Source organism: Amphiura filiformis, chromosome 13, assembly GCF_039555335.1.
Source record: "Amphiura filiformis chromosome 13, Afil_fr2py, whole genome shotgun sequence".
Classification (NCBI taxonomy): Eukaryota; Metazoa; Echinodermata; class Ophiuroidea; order Amphilepidida; family Amphiuridae; genus Amphiura; species Amphiura filiformis.
Window position 1 is genome coordinate 22,451,256 of NC_092640.1, and position 19,437 is coordinate 22,470,692.

Below are 19,437 nucleotides of genomic sequence, written 5' to 3' on the forward strand. Positions count from 1 at the left end.
AAAATCAAATTAAATCAATAAGTCAATCATTACGTTACCTCTGCCTAAAATTTTATTTTTACCTCATTAATTAAATTCCCGATTTGTTGATCACGTTCATATGTCGCCAGAGGTAGTAGATGGCATGACCTAAATGCTTAATGAGTTAGGATACGATAGGATAGGATATTGTACAGTAATGTAATTCCTACTTGACCTTCACTAAGTCTTACTAAAGTTTGTTCGGCTTATCATTGACTAAAATTATTGGGGTTTTTTTTGTCACTACGCGCGTCAATAAAGTCCCAACTCAAGCTCGAGACTCGAGTGAATTTATTTAAGAGTGCGCCAGTCACGCATTACGCAACTAACGTATGTGCTGCAGCCAACTTGCACGCCATTCTATGGGTATGCTACAAGACAATTTTATCTAACCAACGATTTGATTGGAGAGAGTGGTGAAGTATTACACATTATAAAAAGGCACATGTAACCTAATCTTTTGGGTAAAAAATATCAAAACCTTGACAACGTTTTTCACACAAAAATATTATAACTTATAACAGTACTGTATGATTATTTGTAACCCTGCTTTCACAATTAAAGCCCTATTCTGAGTTAAATGTTGTAGTAATGAAAGCCAAAATTAGTAATGTCCATACGGCCAAGCTAGACACGAGCGTGGCAGCGCCCCTATCGTCACTTTTACACTCCTCTGCGTAATCTCCAATGCAAGCTGCATATTGGACTACATGGGCGATATAATTCTGTTCGTGTGTTCCGTAAAAAAGATGCGCCATAGGTCCATTGGCGAAGATAGCGACGTCCTCTCCACCGTGTGTCTCTGATGAGAGGGGCACAAGTGCATCTTGTACAAAGCCAGCACGTTCTGGAAAAATAGCATATAATGGTAGTCAGCAACATTTATCCAAGGAAATAAAGTCGAATTTTATAAATATTGTATCCTTGTCTTGAGGAATATGTGAATAAAATATCGGGTCTTGACCTTGATCTTGATCAGTCAAGAACGCATAAATTGTGAATCAAACATTACATTGCTCAGCTACAATATTAAAGCAGTACCTTTTTAAAGTGTTTTATTATTATTTTTAATAATATTATTATTATTATTATTATTATTATTATTATTATTATTATTATTATCATTATTATTATTATCATCATTATCATTTGCAGTTTGTAATAAAATTTGCTCAGATTGATAATTCAGCAAGTGCACATGCAATGCACTAGTTTTCGAGAGGGGCTATACAAATGTTTTTTCTGTATTGTATATCACTGGTTATAATGGTCTTTTAAAAAATAAAGATGCCTATCTGAAACATTGCTGCGGCTTTCTAGTAGCTTCTAGTAGTACAGTTACCTGTATCCGTTTGTGTGAGATTTGGCCGGTTGCCAGTATCATGAAAGCTATCGGCGACAATGCTTCCACCGGGACCGTTTGCATACGACAGTGTCGTGTAGGGTAGATCGTCGGAACCTTCCGCATCATCTACTAAGCCTAGAATTACAAACACACAAACAACACATAAATGAATCTCTATGCGGCTATCATCTATTCTTTTCGTAAAGTACAGAAGTCGTAATTGTTTGTCATACACAAAACTCCCTGCCCATTATATATCACAATTTTTATGAAAGTTCATTCAACTCATGATCAAGAATGCGGGTTCGAAAAGGTCAGCACCAACGCATTGTATCTTTAAGCAAGACACTATATCTCACTTGACCCACTCCACCAAGGTGTAAAATGGGAAGCTACTGCCAATGGCGCTGCTATACGTCCAATTGGCAGCAGCGCAACTACAATCATGACACTTAAACACCCGATAAACAGCATAGGCCTATTTCGGTAGATCGATTCCTCGCAGTACCATAATGCATTGGAGACTAGTGATAGAGCTGATCTTAAAAACTACGGGCTCTCTGTAGTCACATCATTCATTTGAAATGAAACAAATTGAATTACCGAAATGTTTACATTAGTGAAATTTACTCTGTGTTAGAATTTCAGATAGCCATCAACAGACACCAAGTCATTCTTGCAACAATATTGCATTTAGGTTAATCAAATTAGGTGTGCTTCGTAGGGTTTTGCACAATTTATATTGTGGTGCGCTATCACAAGATTGACTTCTACACATACCGTAACAATTCGACAATAAGCATATATGGCTGTTAACGAGTTGCTCTGACAAGAATGAACTTTTAGGGTACTTTGTTCAACTTTTTTGTCATGTTTTTCTTTTCATTTATAAATTAACAGAAACAAAAAGTACAAAATTAACAAACTACTCTAAAAACTTCGTTCTTGTCAGACCAACTTGTTAATATGCTTCTTATCGATTTTTGACGGTATTACGTTGTCATTTTAAAAAGTTGTAAAAATAAAATGTAAATTAAAACTGTTACAAAAGAGAATTAGCTACACTAACCCGCTTACATTTGGAACGTTATTTTATCTTTCTTAAATCACTAACGCTAATCAGTGCCGTTGGGTAATGCAAAATGTAAGCCGCTTTTTAGTTAACAAATCGCATCAAAAGTACGTGCGATACCCCGATGTTTATTTTGTTTACAATAAAGAGAGGAATGGTTCATTACCATTAGGAAAATGTCGAATGAATCACGAAGTGAATGGAAACACAAGTACTGAAAACAAATTATAAACTGATCAAATAAGATTCTGCATTCTTGTTTCAAAAGGACCATGAATGATATATATAAAGTGTAAGTTTTACACATTTTTTTGTAAATGGGCCTCATCATGCTGCCCGCATACTGACATAATAGCAGATCACTATAGACTTTCCTATCTGCCGCCTATAAAGTGTCTTGTGCGATTATCTGCCTAAAAGTCACAGACATTCGGTATAATACAAATGATCGGTCTGTTGTAGACGGATGCGAAAAAATTCTCCTTTTCTCCAGCCCCCACCCCCACCTCCACCCCCGCGTGCCCGGTTGAAGCGGCTTTAGTACACCACTGACCACATACGATATCCTTTAAATATATTACCTAAGATTGGGTTGCCTCTTCCCGGATAGCCTGAGAACATCATAGTATGACTATGATCAGCTGTTACTATTATCAATGTATCTTCTTCGTTTGTTAATTCCATTGCCTTAGCTACCGCAATTTCCATAGCTATAGTATCCTGGAGAGCATCTGATGCCTTGCCTCCGTGGTGAGCGTGATCAATGCGTCCTCCTGTAATAAAATTGACTTCGTTTTAATACTGGGTGCAACCGGGACGAATCGGGACGGTCAATGTTTGGTCTGTCCTTTTCTTTTTCTAAACTACTTGTTTAGATGTATTATATTAGAATAACTTCTACACGAGTCTACCGCACATCCCCTATACATTTTGCCAATGCGAACCCCTTCCCGAGCTCTAACTATAAGCCAATTGGGATACAAGGGACGAATCGGGACGGTCATCAGTCCAAGAGAACGCCAAATATGGATCAGGAGTATTACATAATAATACCCTGCTATGACAATAGCTGCACTAGGTTAATCGTATAATCTCCTTATGTGGTTAGCATGGCTGGGCCAGGAAATCCACAAGGTCAGCCAATGTATGTACATGTATTCGGTACATGTGCCATATCTTTTACAATGGGTGATAAATTTCTGGTTTGTTTTATTACAAAACGCAACAGTCGATATTCTAAAGCTTGGTCCAAATCCAAGAGAAGAACCAACTCTAGTAATTTATGTGGTTTCAAATTATATCGGCCGTTGCCTTTTTGATAGAAATGGTGTTTGTTGATGTGCACAGTTTCCCATTAGATCATAACATGCTGTTGTACATCCAAGGTCAAAGGTCTTTTAATCCATATTTGGCGTTGTTCTGGGACTGGTCATGGTTTGGTTTTGCTCTACTCTTTTTTCGCTGAGAGCAGGTCTCTTATTTTATCCCTTGAGAAAGAAAAGTCTTGTCTTTTCGAAACGTCGGGTTTTCGCCAGCCCATTCGGGGCTGGTACCTGTTTCAGGTTTGGGGTCAGTTTACTCAAGAGATTATATTTTAGTGGTATTGGAATGATTTTTTTTTTTTTTTTTTTTTGGTTAAATTTTTTTAAAAATATTTTAATTCGATTTGTTAGGAAAAGTAAGTATGTTTTGCCGTTTCAACGAACGAAAACGAGTGAGTATTACCAAAGTTATGTTTGAACTAATTAATTATGACTTTAAAAGTTTAAAGGCCTAAATGTAACAATAATAGTTAATATATATAGCATCATATGGTCAGCAGAAGAAAATCTGACATCACCTATGATGTCATATCAGTGTCCTTGACCGGGGGTCCTTACTCCTTGACCACTGAACAGCGTGATATCATGTTGATAACAGATCTATAGAATCAAAATCTTCATCATATCCCCGGATCATATCACAGATTCTCAACAATCTGTGATCATATGGACCATATTGATGTGAAAGTAGTTATCTATCATATCCTGTGTCGTTTTATGGATAAAATGACTCAAAATGTTATTGATGAAATGGTTGCTATCATAAACATCAGTTTTGTCTTTTCAACAGGAAAAATCCGATGCAAAATAAAGTTTTTAGGGCCTAGCTATAATATGGGCATAATTTATGCATATAGTATTGAACAATGTACCCCATTTGACATGCACTTATAGATAAATAAATTGTCTTACTTTATTAATTTAATAACTTCTTTATTATAAATAAAATGACACATATAACTATTTGATTCATAAAATTACATTCAACAAAATGATTGAAGAGAAAACACACAAGGCACTAGGCAGACTGTTATAGAATGGAGTATGTAAGATGCCATGTCCATAGCTTCGCAGGAGTTTCCGACTAGCAATCAACATGATCAGCACATTCAGAAAAACACAGTTTAAGAGTGAAGATTGTAGTGAGTAACCAGTCCTTTATAAATGTGCTGGCCACTATCTATTATAATATAGTAGGCTTAAACTATACATTGCGAATTAATTAAGTTATTTTAAAATAAAATGTACATGTAAGTTAACTCAAACCGGCAGTGTATATATCGAAAGCAGTGAAATCGGACATTCCTAAGCGAAGATATTGAGTTCGTAAGTTCTGGTATTACAAAATTGGAAATTGAGATATCGTGGGTAAAAAGCTGAAAAGACAAAAAAAACCAACGACAACAACAACAACAAAACAAACAGACCAGATCAATTTGGAGTACATGTAATGAATTAAAAGAGTTGACATGAGATTAGGAATTAATGTTTTCTGCTGTTTCAGTGTGCATGTTCTCATCGTTGATGGTTTGGTGGACTGTCATGTAGATGTAAGCGTGATCCTAAAAATGCCTTTCACATTGACCAAAACTAATTACAAGACCTCTTCTACATTGAGGCTGGCTTTCCCTTTTAAAGGAATTTTTATTAACTTTATATGTCTTATGTTACTCCCCCATTGGATGTTGTGTCATATTTTCCCTGTTTTTAATTTTATCCATTGCTAGTGTGACACTGCTGTATCCTTTTGGATCCATCCTTTGGTTCCCCGCTGTTCAGTTGGAACAGATTTTTCCCTGTTTTTATATTATTATATATAATCGCATCAAAGGTTGCAAAGGACTACTTCGAATTCAGATAAATTTGAAACTAAACTTGAATCTTTAAGGGTAGTCGAGGTTATTGTTGGTCGAAGCAGATCGATTTTCATTGTCCACATTAATATATTATTGAAAAATAACGATTTGATGTTTTGCTCAAGTTCATTCTACAAATCATATACTTTAAAAACTTGCTTGATTTATTGTTGTTAATGAGTTATGTACAAAAGTGTTGTTGTTTCAACCCTCTTTACAACATAACTCAAGAACCACAGGACCCAAAAGTGCATCTGTGATATTTGAATTCTTTTACACAATCGCTATGAAATGATTAATGCAATTTTTGCCAAAGCTCACTACCATTCGCAAGATGCTACCAAATCGCAACAGTTTAAAATAGTTGCTAACCTAAAGGACATCGAATGGATAATTATCATTGCGTAGAATAAACAACAAAGTTGACAATTATAGATTAGTTTTAGCCAAATACTATACCTAGAGTTCACGTACTTTACTGTGCAAGATATGTAACGATCCACACTATTGGTTTGGGATTTATAGCTCAATCATTACTCATATTCAATCAAAACACGTATATAAAAATCCATTAAAGGGGCAATAAAAGGCCTTGCACTATTCCACAATGGTCATTTCTTTTGGTTTGTAATGTCAAATCTATTTGACTTTTCAGTAGAAAATAAAGCAACAGCACTGGTGTGTATAATTTCAAATTGACATTCTTTCAAGCAACGATATCCATTTTATCAAAGAGTATTCAGAGTGTATTTGAAATGGACAGATATCTTAGAAGCGAGTGGTAAGAATATTCAGAGTGTCCCAAAAAAGTAAGTACAAAATAAACCGCATTTTTCGATGGTGCGACAAAACTTTGTATTTTTCCAGATATCGTATTCATCTTTCCTGTAAATGTTTGCAAAGTTTCAACTGTGTGTCTTAAAGCAACTTAACTTAACAAGCAAGACCACATAAGTGTGCCAAGACTAGCGTCAACACAAGCACACCTTTGTTTTCAAATTTTTCTTTATAAGGTGGTTTGACCTTATTGCACAAAAGAAACACATTGACAATTAAATAAAACTAAACAAGTTTTACTCTCTGTTCAACAGAATAAAATACTGCGCCTGCCATGCTATGACTGGGCATATTCAAATGCTCGCACGATGTTTATTAGGTACATTGATATTTGTTAACAATTACTTCGATTATTTTTGGGGTGACACGTGGTACTTGAATGCTAATAAGTGATCTGTTCTCTTCTGCTGATCACTTCAGCCAACTTGACCCAAGTTTTTACACGGAAACGCAGCTGTCTTTGGAGCGTGTAGTTGGAGATACCCTTGAGCATGGTGAGCTTACACAAATGAACTGCTGTATCCGCTATCAACTCTAAGAGTTTCATAGCATCTTCAGTAGGCCCTAAGTGTTTTCAAAATCAAAAGAAATCAAAGCAAAGAATTAATAAATACCAATAATCCCTTTTAACTGCACTTACCTTCCACCATCAGAAAGAAGCCGTCCTCATCTTTTTGCAGAATCTTAATAGCTTTTTCTGTCATCTCAGCAATGGAAGGTTCGCCACCAGTGTCATCTTTACGGTAATTGTCGTATTGCATATGGCTTGTTTCAAATAAACCTTAAAAATAAAAAATAATACAATATTTTGAATGAATGAAAAGTTTAACCAATTTCTCACGAATTACTTGTTTAGCTGTGGTGGCCTGCGGCCGACATCCATTGACCTTCGGTGCCAACTGATGTTACTGGGAAGTTGGAGGGGTCACGTGACCTACAATACAATATTTTAAATAGGCCTAATAAGCTTGACAATAAAATATCCAAACATGACCGTTAAAGACACACACCCCTACATACAATAAAGAAGCAAAATGATATTAGCATTAAATAAGTTAGGTACAGAGGCAACATTTCCAGATAATGTAACAAATGTTGCTCAACGGTGCTGCTCAGAAGCATCAAAAGCACGTGGAATTTGTAACCCTACATGTATATTAAAATACCGTCTACAAGCATTATGTATGCCTCTAAGTGAGTGTTTTTAACGAATGAGAAGAAAGGCAGACACCCTCCACAAAAATGTTCTGACTTTTGCATGGGATTGGGTTGCAGTCACCCTATGCAAAGATGGGACGTATTTCCTTGCTCCTAAGGTGACCGTACGCCACTATGGAATATAGCGAGGTGATACGCCAGTATGACATTGCATTTGGCCGATATTTCTTAGTTTGTTGGCGTAAGATAGTAACGCTTATGGAAAACACAAAATTTTACTGTGTAACCATAAGCTAATTTAATTAATTATTTGATTAATTAATTAAAATGAAATACAACATAATTAACAACATATGTGCCAATTTTAAAAACATGTTTGGTGTGGTTTATTTTTCGTTGTTGCTGGGGTTCACTACCTCTCAATAATGCACAATCTTACCCATTAAGTAATCTGTATCTTCTGGATCTACTGCATTGAAGTCTTCCAGATTCCAAACATACTTGGCCCGTTCTGGTTCCTTTCCTTCCATCCATTCATTGATGATATTCCGACCATCAGTTCTCTGACCACTCTCTAAAGGATATTCCGGGTCTGCTGTGTTGGTGTCCATAAATTCACGACGGCCTCCGCCCATGATAACCTGGAATATGAATTATCCACGGAGTAAGTACATTGCACCGGCTTATGATGATCATGATGGGCAGATTATTTTTACGAAATATTATTCTTGTTCGTAATAAAGTTTGATGAAAACCAATGATGCTCTACTTCCTGATCAAAGCATAACATCTAAAACAATTGACCTTTTCGGTAAATCCCATAAGCCTTTGCGAGTACACCTGATATGTCGTCATTTGACACCGACTTGCAATGCGTAGTAACGATGTTCCATAAACGATGTGCGCATCGGTGAGACGTCAAATGACAACATCTCAGGTATACCCGCAAAGGCTTATGGGATTTACCGAAAAGGACAATTGTCTACTCGTATACCCTTTCTTAAAAGTTTGCTTTTTTCACAAATACTACCCAACTGAAAACTGTCGCCTCCCGAGAAAAACATGCACAATTAAGTCTATTTTGGTCAGATAGTGAACTACGCATCCGTGAAATGACCATGATGTTACTAATGGATGTCAAATTGAAGAATAAAACCTACACACAATAGAAAAGAAAACGAGCAAGGTACACCAGCTTGATGTGGGGAAACATGTAAAATACAGACTAGACAATATGCAGGGGGGGGGGGCAAAACCAGCAAACGTAGGCATAGGAAGTAGGCAAAGTTCGATAGCCAAAATTACCAGTTCCAAGGCTCACAAAAGTGCTAAACCTGCAAAACAACAAGGATCAATGATGTAAATCACTGTGCACACTCGGTAAACCAAACAACCAATGTAGGTACCAAAACAGGCAAAGTTCGATGGCCAAAAATTGCCAATTTCAGAGCCCACAGAAGTGTCAGCAAAACAGTACAAAATAACCTGGAGCAGACAAACGAAACCAAACAGACAAAAAACAACCGACGTTTCGAGCAGATAAACTGCTCTTCTTCAGGGACAGACAACAAAATATAAAAGCAAACAACGAAAACTACATGCTGTGTGTAGTTTAAAACAAATTCAAGTCAAAAAAATTAAGGCAAGTTCAAATAGAACTCAGTAGCAAACAAGATAAGCTCAGAGCAAAATAAGCATGTCTTACTTCAATGAAGCACAGTTTACTACCTACACACAATAATTATCCGACAACATGGGCTTCATCTCTTACACGTATTTCTTTATTATCTCCTTCCACTAGTTGTGCGGCTATGTCGATACATCCAGCAGGTCGTTCCTCCACGGGAATATCCCGGTTGTTCTCCCAGTTTCTGTTTGGGGAATGGGCATAGAGACACGCCGGCGTAGCGTGGGTCACTCGTGCCGTGGAAATAAAACCAACGGATTTACCTGAAAAAGCAAGGAATAGAAATGTTTTATGTATTAAAGTAATATGTAAGGTTATTCTGAGGGTGAGTATTTTTAAATAAGAATAGGTTAATATGTCCAATCTGAATATTACGGACACATCTCGAGATGATAGGCAAGCAAACCCGCTTTACCATGGGATTGCAGGATAATGCCTAGTTAGCATTGGCCTGTATACTTGTGGACACACTAATTTTGAACGGTCTGATCTAAGTTTTGAAGTGTGGTCTTTCAGATGATTGACATGATCGGTAGAACTACCCATAATAGCTGAAGTAATTTTTATTAATTTTGGAGACGCTAGGCCTTTTCAAGTTCCTGATTTCAGTTTTGGTTTCGTGTTGTCGTAGATAAGCACTTAGTGGAAAAATGTTATCAATAGTTTTGTCCCTATCCTTTGTTACATACCGAAAACCTACAGAAAGTATTCTCGGTTTCCCTTTTAGTTTCTTACGCACTCCTCCGACCGCAAATCGGTTTGACGTCAGCTGATAAAGTATGACGAATCTTGAAATTAAGGGTACAACTGACACCGTTTTGAGATGGTAAGCAATGACTGTGCCTCTACCTCACCCCGTGGAAAATGGTCAAGAATCTCCCTTCTTCAAAAGTTCAACAAACATGTAATTTTTAAGAAAGATACAAATCTATATTCGGCAGTCTATCAATCTCATAACGACAGGATTCAAAAGAAATACCCCCCAAGAAAAAAAAAAGATGAAACATTTGGTTACATAACTTCACATATATTTCTATGATTTCGAAAAATTTAAAAACCTGTGATAGAAAAAATATTTGGCTACTCACATAAGTTGTTTCATTTCAATATCATCGCCCCTGACATATTCCAAAAGTGATGCTTTAAACAAAGTTTTGCATAAAGAAAGTGATCTGAATTAATTTTTGTCACCGGAATGATATGGTTTCAATACCTGCTCGCTGTGATTGAGTCATTATGGAGTCCACAGCGGCATTGGCGGCGGAGGAACAATTGCCATATTCGGCTTGATCATCAACACCAACAGCTCCTGCTTTGGTTTTCACTCCGCAGAAAAATGCTGTTGCGGTGCCTGCTGAATCCGGCGTTTGTTGATCCGTGTTGTATGTCTGAATTGCAAGATAAGTATAATAAGACCGAATTACAAAGATTAGTTTGCGTCTGACGTCAGGGCAAACGCACAACGTGATTGGTTGCTGACCTGCGCAGTATAGCATTTTTGGTCTGGTTGACAGGACGTCATACGCAAACTAGTATTTTTAATTCGGTCTTCAATTATAGTAACAATTAGTTTGATCCAAGTGTAGAGAAGTTGATGCTTATAAGGAACTGATCAATTATAAAAAAAAGAATAATGAAGGATACTTTTAGCAAAGGCAAATCTCACGACATTACCGCCTTCTTGTTCCTTTTTTTTTTTGGATTTGGATAACCTTCCAAACTTTATATTCGTTAGTGTCTTTGCCTTTGAATTGTATTTTTACTTCGTTCGAATATACTGGAGAACGATATCCATATAAAGCGGGTCTGGTATACGAATACGAAGGTCATTAAAAAAGTTCTACCTCTTATATTGATATCTTTTTATAGGTAGCCTCAGAACCCAAATAAGATATTTGATATACTGGAAACGGTAAAAGTCGAAAAACATTTAAATGAAAACATGTGTGTATCCCTCTTATGAGATTAGCTCGATATTCAAGTGTTATGATTATGCTAGCAAATTAATGTCAAATATCTAACCAAACACCAAGATAACCACTTATAAAAATTTTATTGAAAACTTATCCCAGCATCCAATTTATATTATTCATTCAATTTGAGCAACACGAAGGGACTAACTTGTATTTTATGATAACTTCAATTTGGGTGCATACAAATGTGTTCTTGTGGGTATATGTACAGATTATTTTTTTACTTCGCTTACAACAAACCGAAAAAAGATATTAAAACATCAGCTATATAAGGCCATAGGTTATTATCATGGAAAATATGAATGGGCTACAATTTGAGAAGCTACAATGAGGTGTAATGGCTTGTCGTCTCTGAAATATCCCTTAAATGTTGGGTGACTGTTTGCTTATTTGTTTACCTTAATGGACAGACCCGTACTGGAGAGCGTTTCCAAAATAAGAACCGTTTCCTCCCCAGTATTGCCCGCCTGTTGCCCTTACCATGCTTACAGAATCTTTATTAGGTAATTTATTGCTTATATTTGCTTGCTTTTTTTGTTTGTTTACCTTGGACAGGCCAACACTGGAGAATGTTTCCCAACTAAGAACCGTCTCCTCCCCAGTATTACCAGCCTGTTGACCTTTCAGAATCCTTGCTGCCGTCAGTGTCGTCACCGTCATACCATCACCGAGGAAAAATACCACATTTTTGGCCACATTCTGGTTCAGATTCTGCAAGTTTATGGCTTTCTGTAAGTTGTTGTAAGCAAGATCGTTCCAGTAATCTCTACCTATGAAACATAAACATATGATCCATTACGTGGACATGCCCTTAAAAACTTTTACCCCCGAATAGCCAGTATCGGGGGCTATAAATTTTCTTTCCGATCCCCAATCTTATTTTCAAATACCACTGTCAGCAGGGTAGAAGGACAAGGGTTATTACGCATGTCTTGGTTGGAGCTCTCCCCTGCCCTGCTGACCGTGTTATGTGAAAATAAGATATGGGAAAGAAAATTTATTACCCCGATACTGGCTATTCTGGGTTAAAAGTTTTAAAGACATGTCCACGTATAATGGGGCGGGATATTTTATCCATTACCTCGATGCCAACCAGGACTTCTGGATCACTCTAGATCAACTGAGTTCTTGCTTGCCAGATGGGACATTCCAGTCAATGGTGTAGCATCATGGAGGCATGGGTGTGGCTCGGGGACATTTGGTGCCGGGCAATCGAAATGAAAAGTTCAAAAAGTCCTATTGTCGAAAAATGGCCGATGCAACCACAATCATCCTCTGTGCCTCCAATCGAATCGACTCACGCTACGCTTCCAAGCGAAATGTAAGTGTACCATTATACCAAAGATTACTAATCATATTGGTATCATAATGAGTAGAAATAAATTCTGCTTCCAATGCTTATTACAAATTTGGCATACTATAATCCGTTGTGGAATAATGGTCATTCACTAAGGGGGTAGCTACTTTGTTTCATGTGTTTAGAAGTAATATGAATGGGTTCGAATCAATCCAGTAAACTAGTACTTGTGCTTCATTTTTGAAATAAATGTTTGATTTTAGCAAAATTGGGATATCAATTTATGCATGGCGTAGTGTGGACTCTTCCATGGCAAAATTATTATAACAAACATAAGCATACAATTTGATGAGCAATCAATAATAATCCTCACATTATCGTCATATCTTGGTATTGATTGTTATTGTAGTAATCAAACGGGTGTCAAGGTTCACGTTTTGTACACCTACTTTAACAGTCGCTTTAATCTTTACATAATACAATGTATGGGTTTCCCTAACAACTTGGAATACATTTTATAATAATTATGGGGTTGTTGGTTTTTTGTTACCTTTTATACCTTTTCAACTGATTCTACCTGGTTCTCAATTATTTTGTGTAACATTTTAGCCTATATTTACTTTCATATGAGATTTGGCCAAATAAAATACAAAATTATTGTTGGGAAAAAGGTCAACAAACTTCAGGGTTGGCCATTTACTGCCAAATGCTAGTAAATTCATTTGTGGCTTGGGCCATAGACTCTGTTTATTAGTCTATGCTTGGGCAGAAAAAACATGCAATACCAACATCATAATGTCGGTCAATACTTGTAAACATTAAAAATATGGTTAAATATGCTTACCTGGTTAAATACTGGTTAGGCAATACTTTATGTTTTAAAAATAATTATATTTAGATAAATAAATAAAAATCAATTTTGTTCATGTTTTTAAATTCAAAGCAAACAAAATGTCATAATTGTTTATCAAATTGTTTCAACACATTTAGCAAATGTCACTTGCAAAATTACCAAATAAAAACATTGTAACCCTTCCCCCACTTCTTTATTTTATTGTTTTTAACTATCTATCAAAGTAAATTGCCTATTTAATATTAACGTTTGAAATGCACTGCCAAGTATTTTCCGGTCTTTCAATTCATTCAAAATTAACTGGATGGTAAATGGTAAATACCAGTATTAACCGCCATGGTATTTTACCTTCGAATACCTCCGAACATTGACATGATAATTTATGTCTCCCTATAAAAAAATATCAAAATTCTAACACATTTACAGAGCTTATAACTGATACAGAATGTGAAAGCCAAGAAATCAACAGCGATAAATCATGATAAATGAGTCCGAACATTATAGGATTAGGTACAGTCAGGACAATGTTATAAATCGTCAAAAATAGAACTTTTTCCTATTCCGAATTTGGGGGCTATATCACAAAGATCCATTTTCTTGAGGACATATAATAAAAAGAATCATGGAGGGGAAGGTGGTTCGTTAAAGGTCACTTTTCACATTACTTTGTAAAACGTGTCAACATTTTGGCAAATTCACACACCTAGTGGTTGCCAATAATTTACAGATGCCCACCTAGTAAATTATTTTCCCTGATTTGATGGCAAAAATAAATCAAATTGCCCACCCAGTAAATTATCCTTATTTACCTCCCTGTCCTTGGGAGTGTAGTTGAATGTCTTAATATTTCTACTTTTTACTTATTATTCATCTAAAGGTCCAATGAAATTAAAGGAAGGTGACCTGATATATTTGGAAAATCAAATGCATGTAAAATACTGTACTTACTCTGTGCATCTATGGATACTAATGTGCATCCAGCCACGAACACCAACGACAAAATCACGTTCATGTTTAAATTAGTAATTTTGCAATCAAGTCATGAAATTTATTCCAAGATCAAGCTATAACTGTTTCCTCGGGTATATTGTCCATTAGCGTTCATCCAAATCATTAATAGCAATTAATTACTATACGGGAGTGAACGATACTTGAATTGATAAGCCTATATAGATATCAAGATCGTGGCCGAGATTAATTACTAAGTACCTGTGATAATAACTTTTATAACACCGTACCTGTATCAACTTATAACATATAACAATTAATGTGGTCCTAATTTATTCCATGTTTTTAATACATTTTCTGACTTTCTAGTTTTTGTTTCCTCAAACGGTTCCTCCTCGAATACACTATAACATGATTACACAATAAAAACATTGTTTTCATATCTTTTAAATACCAATGCAGATATCGTTGACAGGCATGTGAACTGGTTAAGACGAGTAGCCAAATATTACCGGTACCCACGTGGATAATATATATTTAACTAGTCTGTTAATGCCATTATCAATCACTATCGTCTCTTGGTCTTTAAATTGATACATATCTTTTTGCAATTGCTTATATCGTATTATCTTTCGACCTATGAACCCGGGCTATGAACCTTCAATTACCTACATATATTACTTTAGACGAGTCAATTTACGTTTGAGCTTAAGACTATAATAATTGGAACATCAATGTTTTGTTGTTAAGTACGTGTAACCCTACATCTACTGAGGCATATTTTGTAACACGGACTACGAAGGAGGGTTGTTGCATCCCCCCATTTTCAATTAAAAGCTATAGGCTATAATAACTATAGGTCTCCTCTATCCAGTGATACCACAAGAAGTACAAACATTCCCCACATAATGTTGCTGTGGCGTCATAATTTGAGCGCCTCCTTGCAAAATCAGGAAATTTGGGCTATTTTTAAAAGTGTAGGTAAAATTGATTTTCGGCTAAAAATTCTACGAACATACGAAATTTCCCCGAATTTTCTCCTAAATATAACAGAACAAACTAACAATAAGTCAATATCTCCATAGGGAAATGAAAATCATGAATTTTACTATAGAAACCTATGGTGGACCTCTTCCCCCCTTTGACATCTTTGATGTATATCCTACCCCGGGTAAGGTGCTGTGATAAGAAATGTATCACTACAATGAGCGCAAAGGATGGATCTACGATTAGCTTGGGTCGTTTGGACGTTAAGACGCCCATTTATTATGACGGGTGAGAAAACTTTATCCCCAAAAATATTTCATATGGCCGTTAATATGCAGGGCTCTAATTTCAGAATTTGTCGATTCTGTCCTAAACTCGTGCCAATGTATTTCTTTCATTATTGGGATTCAGAAAAAGTATAGTTTGACCCATCTACGATATACAGTTCTTATATAGTTAGACATAAAGGTCAAAATGAAACAATCTATCATTACCCCAGTGTTAATACTTTGAGAAACTATAGGCCGATTGCTAACATCGCGTTTTAAACTTTAATGATGTTATTTTTTGTTCGTCTTCACAAATAAATATTGACTCCATAAATTTCTCTTCCACAGGTCATATCACAGCAAACACAAAACGTTTTCGACATCATTCGCAAAAGGTTATAAAATGTTGTCAGAAAACGTTTAAATGTCGGGTTATATAAAGGGTATATAAAGGGTATAAAACGCTTTCATAACATTGAAAAACATTTTTTGATAATCTACTGCCCAGCAAACATAAAATGTTTTAGAGAAAACGTTTAAATGTCGGGTTATATAAAGGGTATTAAAACGTTTTAATAACATTTCAAAAACATTTTTGAAAACCTGATACAAAACATTCTAAATAGAATGTTATTTTTGGGTTGAAAAAATATTTTGCGAAAAATGTTTCCCAAAAATATTTGCAATAACATTTTAAATGCGTTTTTATGACCTTTATATAACCCGACATTTAAATGTTATTAAAACGTTTTAAAGAAAACATTTTAAGAACATTTCTGTGTTTGCTGGGTGAAAATATTTTAACACAATGTTATTTAAGTGGTGACAACATATTTGGCAAAAATGTTTGCAAAAATAGTATACAATAACATTTTTGAAAACATTTTAGAAATATTGTTGTAGTGTGTTTTCATATAAAACGTTTTAAAACGTTTTCATGACCTTTATATAACCCGACATTTTAATGTTATTAAAACGTTTTTACCTAAACCAAAAGCCAAAATATAACTTATTTAAAACGTTTTAAAAACGTTTTTGTGTTTGCTGGGATGTTATTATTGTCATCATTGATAAACACATAGACTATGCCATAGTCGAATTTTATTAAAAATATGTTATTATTAGTCATGATGAACCCATTTCGTTGAACTCAAAATTATACTGATGTTTATTAAAATTAAAGTATTCAATAGTAAAATGATCATAAAGAATTCAGAATATCAGATGATTAGTGACAATAAAAGTAATTGAATGCAACATTATCTTGCATAATTATAATGGCTCACTTTAATACTGAACAATTCTGATTTTGGAATCTACCAGTTTATTGATAGCGAACCACGAAAATCCACTTGGGAAGCTAACAAACAGAGGGAGTGCGGTGACTGAAAAGATCAGATACAGATGTGAAAATCTATCAGTTGCACACAAATCAATATAAATCAGAGTTTTATGCTCAAATGTAATAGCCAGAGTATGCAAAATGGGCAAGTGGACTACGGAGGAGTCTAATAAACACACGGAATAAATTTTGACAGTGAGAATCACAATGAAAACTATTTTCAGCATTACTCTAGCCATTTCCATTGTTACTCTGTGTATTGACAGTATGGTTATTGTCCAGGGTTTTTCATAACAATAGCATTGAGTGGTCCAACTCATTTCATTGTCTATTATACTATTACTCTGTAGTTTCAGTGTGATTTTCAGTCTCAATATCTCAAAGTTGGGACACAGGTGATATGAAACTGCATATACAGGGTGTCTCAATAAAAATAGGCCCTGTGGATAGGGGGGGGGGGGGCGGGCATAACTTAAAATATCAGCAGTAAAATTAAAACTTTCTTGCAGATTCAAAATCCATGAAGTGTTTTCTATCGATTGGTGTATAAATTATCAAAATCCGTTCACTCGTCACTGAGATAATTGGGAAACTACAAATAGACTTATTTTTGGACCTTTCCAATGGGACAATACACATTAACAATAATGTGCTGCATTGTAGTTTAGAATGGAAGAAATTAATGAAGTTAATGATTGACTAAGTATTGTTTGTCGAAGCTGCCAAAAAGATCGTTTTGCATTATCTAAATCAATAATATATTATTGAAAAATAACACCTTCATGTTTTGCAAAACTTCATACTTTGAAGCCTTGCTTGATTCATTGTTGTTAAATGAGTTTTACAAAAGTGATGTTGTTTCATCACTCTTTACAAAATAACTCGAGAACCAGAGGAGCTGCGAAAGTCTATCTGTAATATCAATGCAATTTTTCCAAAGCTCACTACCATATGATGTGAGCTACCAAATCGCAATAGTTTGAAATAGTGTCAAACCTTAACTCAGTGTTGCTAGGTAGGAGATAATTGATCAGCAACTATGCCTCGTTTCTGTTATTGATGTTGTTTATCACCATCAATACTATCACCTGGACATTTCATTTTGAGGGAACCCATTTTTCTTGAATCACATATTTCAGCCACTTCAATATAAATTACAGCCCTACTGTTAGTTGACAAATGTATAAAGAGCGACATTTTCACGATTTTTTTGTGGGACCTGAGAGCACATCAGACATATCGAATTGCATTTCGAAAACGAGGAATGTCAAATAGTTTCTTAAATTCGCGTATCACAAATGATTAATAATTGATATTTTTTAATTTACCAGTCCTCGAAGTAAATTGTATAAATTTAATGATATGTACGACAATGAGCCGTCTATCATCTGAAAATATTTACCTTTCATATTGAAGATTTTTTTTCCCAAATTACAAAACAGAAAATAATTGGGTCTTTTTTGGGGGGGGGAATCGATATCTTCAATATAGAAGGTTAAAATTGTCAATTGAAGGTCGGCTTTTCATCTCAGCTACATACACTAAGTACATATCATTCAAAAAATATCAAATTGTAATAATTTGCCATAACATGTGTGCTATATTGCGAATTTAAAAAAAATATAAAAATATTGATATCAGAAGGACATTCCTCGTATTCAGAATGCAATTCGATATGTCTAATGTGCTCTCAGGTCCCCCCAAAATACTGTGCAAACGTTGCTATCTGAGCCCTTAATACAAAAAGAAACGTGTGAAAAACATTATTTGGGAGATTGATTGATAGATTTTGAACTACTATTCAGCAACACTTGGCGTTTCCTTTTATTTCTTTTATAATAAATTACACATTATTGTTAATGTGTATTACCCCATTGGAATGGTCCAAAAATGTGTCTATTTTTTTTATATTTTACTGCCGATATTTTAAGTTATGCACCACTTTCCATAGGGCCTATTTTTATTGAGACACCCTGTATATCAATGCACGGAGATAACCCCCCCGAAGGCTGGATAACAACAAAACTGTTCTCGTGGCTCTACTTGGCATGTCTGTGGCATTTGCCGATTCATCACCCAAGATGCTTGTCATCAGGCCGTCAGAGCATTGATCCTATTACGTGCGAAGTTGATCTGAAACGCTTGCAGCGATTACAAAACAAGGCTGCGCGTCTAGTATTTGATGGTCTCTCCACTGGTTACCAGAAAAACAAAGAATCATTCTGTATACATTTAAATGTCTGAATAATTAAGCCCCTACATATCTCATTCATCTTGTCCAGCTACTTCGGGATCCTGCTTCTGATCTCACACCACCAAATCAGAGTCCCATAGAGATATGTGCTAAATTTGCCTTAAGAAACGTCATTTTTTCTTTACAGGAGCGACTCAGTTTTAAACGACAGCTATGATGGTTGAAATCAGCCCTTGCCTGATCCCTCTAAAATTAAGGGCGCACAACCATATAATT

General features: G+C 35.5%; 1 protein-coding gene across 1 annotated transcript; it reads right to left on the reverse strand.

Moving 5' to 3' along the window:
* Positions 1-587: 587 nt before the first annotated feature.
* On the reverse strand, positions 588-14,433 carry LOC140167493 (alkaline phosphatase-like). Its single transcript, XM_072190799.1, has 9 exons — positions 14,370-14,433; positions 11,818-12,041; positions 10,512-10,686; positions 9,383-9,561; positions 8,051-8,252; positions 7,094-7,234; positions 2,999-3,211; positions 1,364-1,501; positions 588-868 (listed from the first exon to the last, which is right to left on the reverse strand). The coding sequence occupies exons 1-9, from the start codon at positions 14,431-14,433 to the stop codon at positions 588-590; spliced, it is 1,617 nt and encodes a 538-aa protein (XP_072046900.1).
* Between the last annotated feature and the right edge of the window lie 5,004 nt (positions 14,434-19,437).

Coding starts and splice junctions, on each gene's coding strand:
- LOC140167493 (XM_072190799.1), bottom strand. CDS start 14,433: ATGAACGTGATTTTGTCGTTGGTGTTCGTGGCTGGATGCACATTAGTA. Junction 10,687..11,817: donor CCAGTGTTGGCCTGTCCAAG/GTAAACAAACAA, acceptor CTTGCAATTCAG/ACATACAACACGGATCAACA. Junction 1,502..2,998: donor TAATATATTTAAAGGATATC/GTATGTGGTCAG, acceptor TTGTAATTCTAG/GCTTAGTAGATGATGCGGAA.